Source organism: Gastrolobium bilobum, unplaced genomic scaffold (genome assembly GCF_033153095.1).
Source record: "Gastrolobium bilobum isolate Gb01-03AN ecotype WA unplaced genomic scaffold, APGP_CSIRO_Gbil_v1 utg1076, whole genome shotgun sequence".
In the NCBI taxonomy this organism is placed as follows: domain Eukaryota; kingdom Viridiplantae; phylum Streptophyta; class Magnoliopsida; order Fabales; family Fabaceae; genus Gastrolobium; species Gastrolobium bilobum.
The window spans coordinates 298,578-303,764 of NW_026899578.1; the positions used below are offsets into that span (position 1 = coordinate 298,578).

General features: G+C 35.2%; 1 protein-coding gene across 1 annotated transcript; it reads left to right on the top strand.

The window, feature by feature from the left end:
* Positions 1 to 435: 435 nt before the first annotated feature.
* Positions 436 to 3,866, top strand: LOC133291645 (uncharacterized). Its single transcript, XM_061489947.1, has 6 exons — positions 436 to 738; positions 859 to 1,005; positions 1,136 to 1,209; positions 2,266 to 2,398; positions 2,507 to 2,788; positions 3,397 to 3,866. The coding sequence occupies exons 2-6, from the start codon at positions 886 to 888 to the stop codon at positions 3,667 to 3,669; spliced, it is 882 nt and encodes a 293-aa protein (XP_061345931.1). The 5' UTR covers positions 436 to 738; positions 859 to 885; the 3' UTR covers positions 3,670 to 3,866.
* Positions 3,867 to 5,187: the final 1,321 nt, after the last annotated feature.

The following is a 5,187-nucleotide window of genomic DNA, read 5'->3' on the forward strand; positions in this document are numbered from 1 at the left end:
CTCTTCACATAATTTCATGTGGGGTTTATATATTTTTATACGTATATAAGAGATAAAATTATCTCTTATAATATAAAAAAAATATTAATCCCATAAAAGAAGGGTAAACTCAGTTGAGTTATCACAAAGCGGGTGAATAAGAAGAAAGAAAGAGAATATTCTCGATTGGGGTAAGGGCAAGGAAGGAATAACGGAGCATAAGGTTTTTTTTTTAATCCCCAGCTCCCTCGTAACAACCGACATGTGGCGTTACGTGCGGCACACTCACACATACTTACCGTCCATAATTAAAAAGAAAAAATAAAAGTTACACAAATACGAGTTATAATGGCGGTTTCAGATTCAAAATTTAGGAATGGAGAAGGAAGGAAGGAAGAGAGAGAAAATAATTAAAAAGGAAAAAAGAAAATTAAAAACGGGAAAAACGAAGAGAAGTTACAATTACATAGAGAAGCGTGTGTATCCGTTGTTGGCGTTTGCTTTGTTTTAAAACAGAAGAAGAGTAGCTTCTACTTGTACTAGTCTTCACTCACCCTACACTCTACTCAACTCGCTCTATATATATATATATATATATATATATATATATATATATTATTATTATTATTATTATCATCCACAGTCTCTTCTGCTCTTCTCTACCATTGCGCTAACAACAAAGAATCTCGGAGATCGGAAGGTCATCGTCGTCATTTCTGCGCTTCAGATTAAAAACAACCTTAACGCAACCAGGAACAGGCACGGTCCCCCCAGTATTTTTTGTTTTGTTTTTTTGTTTCATTGTCATTTTTGAAGAGGAATGGGGAGAAAGTTAAGAGTGTGAGAATAATGAGTAATCAGTGTTGGTTGGTTGAGCAGGGAATTTCTGTATTAGGCGTTAGCAATATGGAGAGGAGCACTCCGGTGAGGAAGCCATACACTTCAACAGCAGATCTGCTTACTTGGTCCGAAACTCCACCGTCTGATTCCCCAGCTCCTGCTTCATCTGCCCTTCGTTCTCACCAGGTTTAACCCTTCTTATGTTCTATCTTTGTTCTTTTTTCCTTTTGTGGGGTTGGTGGAAAATTGACAATTTTATGTTTGTGTTTCTATTTTTGGTTTTTCCTTGTATTGGGGTATGCGTTGGAAAATTTAGCCGTCGGATGGGATCCGCAAGGTGGTGTTTGGGGGTCAGGTCACCGATGAAGAGGTCGAGAGCTTAAACAAACGGTGAGATCTATTCTCCCCTCTCTCTTTTTTTCCTTCAAATTCAACTTTCCCATATACTTCTCCTTATTATTATTTTTAAAAAATTGACCAACAGCATGACCAGTGGAGCTGGTGTGTTTGATTTTTTTTTTCTTTCTTTCTAATTTTGAAAGGAGCTGGTTCCTGAATTTTTTTAACATTTCATTTTATATTTTTTCAAAATATCTGTTACAATTTGTGTCCTTTTCCAATTGGTTCAAACGTTGTTTTGGGTCATTGATCTTGTAATCAATATTCTTTGTTTCTTTTTTTGGCCACAGCCTTCCCATAGCAATTTGGGCATGTTATCTTGCTTATCTTATCCACACATTAATAGAAAGCGAATGTCTGAAAAGGGTGAAATGGGATTGGCTGAGTTGTTGAACTTGGATGAACGGATCTATCATTTAAACCATGCTTCCTTGTTCGGTTGTTCCTCCTGATTTCCATCAAGCCTGGTTCTTCCTTTTAATAAAGGAAGTGGTGAAATGAGACACTTCAGTTCGGCTTAGTCACTCGCTAAATGTCATTCTTACTGGTTAAAAATAGTAGTATGAAGTTCAATTCAAGATATCTTCATTCTCACTCTAGTTCCTACAAAATCCACAACGAAAGCACTCATTTGGTGCATGTGTGCTACCATCCCATATTGAGCTGTCAGTATCACCTCTTAACTTTTTTGTGCAAATGGCGCATATTACTGCCAGTCCCAACTATGTATTGTCTCAGAATGAAGAAACACCTTCATTTGTTCATATATCCTTTCTCCCATTGGCCCTCCACTCTCTAATCTTTGGAGCTTGAAAAGAATGAAACAAAATTGAGGATGTTGGTTACTTTGTGGTTTTCAGTTTCATGTGCTATGCTGCTCTAGCGCCTATGCGATTCTGGACTTGGGTGAAATAAATTCAAATTCAATTTTCGAATGATATTATGAACTAAACTTTCACTTTTTCCTACTTATTAGTCGTAGATCAATTTTGCTTCGTGTCTTTATATTTTTTGGCATCTGAAATTGTCTAGCTGTGTAATTTCCAGAAAGCCTTGTTCAGAGCATAAGATGAAGGAGATCACTGGAAGTGGAATATTTGTTGCCAATGGAGAAGATGACACCTCAGAAGCTGGCAGTGGCAACCCTGCCTCAAATAAAACTGGAATACGCATGTACCAGGTATTGTTTCTTATATGAAACACAAACTTTCACATATTGTATTGATCACAGTTTTGATGTGGATTTCTGCTAAATTGTATTTTTATTGTTTATTGTTGGAAATTGAAGCAAGCAATTGCGGGGATTAGTCATATCTCCTTTGGCGAGGAGGAGAGTATTTCTCCAAAAAAGCCCACTTCTTTGCCTGAGGTGGCCAAGCAGCGTGAGCTAAGTGGAACTCTGGAAAGTGAAGACTCTATGTTGAAAAAGCAGCTTTCTGATGCAAAATGCAAGGAGCTTAGCGGTCATGACATCTTTGCTCCACCACCAGAGATCAAACCCCGGCCAATAACTCCTCGGATACTGGAGTTGAAAGGGAGCATAGACATTGGAGAACCTGCACCACGTCATGTATGCACCACTATAAGTTGCTAACCTGACTTAATTGGGTGAATACTTTTCAAATTTTGATCGTAATTTTTATATTTGGATTATACTTCAGTAACCTTTGTCTACACGCAAATAGAGCGCATATAGGACATTGTTTAGGCAAATATGATGAATGCAATGATTTTACAAGAAAGGAAAACTGAAGTTATTGCACCATGGAATGAATACTGCTAATTGTGGACATCATAATTTGTGAATCTTATGAACACTGAGTATAATAATTGTGTACTGCACGAGATGTTCTTCATGCATTATGCATAGTGTAATGCTTTTATGTAGCGTCTGTTAATCTTTGTGTATTTCAAATTGTAAAGAACCAATTTAACCCAAAAGCTTAACCTTTTGGGTTAAATTGGTTCTTTACATGGTATCAGAACTTCGGTGTCACGGGTTCGATTCTCATCTCCAGGAATTTCTTAGCACAGATAAATGGGTCTGTACATTGTCCACCCTTCAAGGGCGTTAGAGAAATATAAAAATCATTAATGTAGTCTTGCCCATCAGCTCAAATTTTTGAATTAAATTGGTTCTTTACATAAGTGGTCTGGGTTGTGTACTTTGGTTTACAGGCTGATGGAGATCATGGCGATACCAAGTCTACTGGGGATCCAATAATGAAGACGGCAAAGAAGATTTGTAACCAGAAATTTGCGGAACTTTCAGGAAACGACATATTCAAGGGTGACGCTCCACCTTCATCTGCTGATAAATCTTTGAGTGGGGCTAAACTACGAGAGATGAGTGGCAGTAACATATTTGCCGATGGGAAGGTAGAATCTAGAGACTTCCTAGGTGGCGTACGTAAGCCACCCGGTGGCGAGAGCAGCATTGCCTTGGTATAAATTTATTAGGTCTAACTTATTTTCTTACTGTCTTGTTTTGTTTTAATTGATTTTTAATGGGAATGTGTTATTATATTATTTGACCTTGTATTCTGGGTTTTGGGGATTTGTGTTTTAGGTTTCTTGGTGTCTTGACCAAAAAGGACCATATATCTGCTAATTGGGGGTTGTATGTCCATAATCCTCTGTTTTCCTGTGTTTGCTTTAATGTAGTGATTTGGACTTTTAGCTGATCAAGTGTTTTATTACTTCTCTACAGTCTACATTGTCTTCCATTCAGAAGTTTGAATGTGTGGTTGGAGGAAATAATCTGTGTTTTTAAGCTAGGTTTTTTATTTTAAAAAAATTCTTAACACGATATGAGTTAATTTAAATATTCATTTAAGTATGCAATAAAGCTTTCATCAATGTGGAAGAAGCCAACACATATGGCTGTTACTGTATTCTCCTATCCTCAAAATAGGAAAAAAGGGAGAGAAGGATACACCGGCTATCTAAAGGTAGCTTTGAAGCAAAGGATTTAGAAATAGAAAGCAATGAACTCCTGGATAACCTAGGTCGGCAGGGTAAAAAGCAAGAATACCTTATGTGATGTTTTAGCAGACTCATATTTTTATGTATATATAAGAAAAGACGGGTGTTTTTCATGTAAAAGATAAAATTGTTTTTTATATATATATAAATATATGTTGGGTTTATATATATATATATATATATATATATATATATATATATATGGCTTTTCGTTCACATATTTTTATGTTTATGTAAAAAATAAAATTATTTTTTACATGAAGAATATTAATCTGATGTAAGAAACAATAATCTCAAGAAAAATATATGTAAAACTATGATGGAGTTTAGTAATTTTGTTTGCATTCTATCGTTATTTTTAGTTGGTATATTTTTTTCACAAAGTATATTTTTATGTTTATTAATAAAATATATTAATTAAAAAAATCAAATCGTTATTTTTTAGAGTAGAAACAGCTGTCAGCTGTGTAAGTTGCCAGAGCCAGACAATTCAGCAGGTTGTTTACGGCAGACCCCAAACCCCTAGCGGAGCATGAGCTCTGAAAGTGGTTACTATACCGGCCCACAAAAAATAAATAAATGACCGAATAGTGGTAGCTTCTTTTTATTTTTATTTTTTGGTATTCGTGAATAACTGAAAATGAAAAAGCCTCGATTCAGATTAATGTAGGTAAAATAACCACTATTTATTAGAGAATTTAAATTTGGAAAGAATTTAAATTATTGTTCACGTGCTCATATGTTTTTTACATTTGGAAAGAATTTAAATATTTTCATTCTTGATCCTTCCTGTATTTCAGATTAATTTCATAGTCAGGTCAGAGAATCAAAATGTATAAAAATAACGAAAAAGCCAAATCGCCTCAAGAGGTAATTAGAGATTTAGAATTGGGTTAACTTCAAAGTTACATAACTAAATAAAAAAAAAAATGGTTTTACCATTTATTTATTCGCACTTTTGCATTGCATTTGTATATGGTCGTT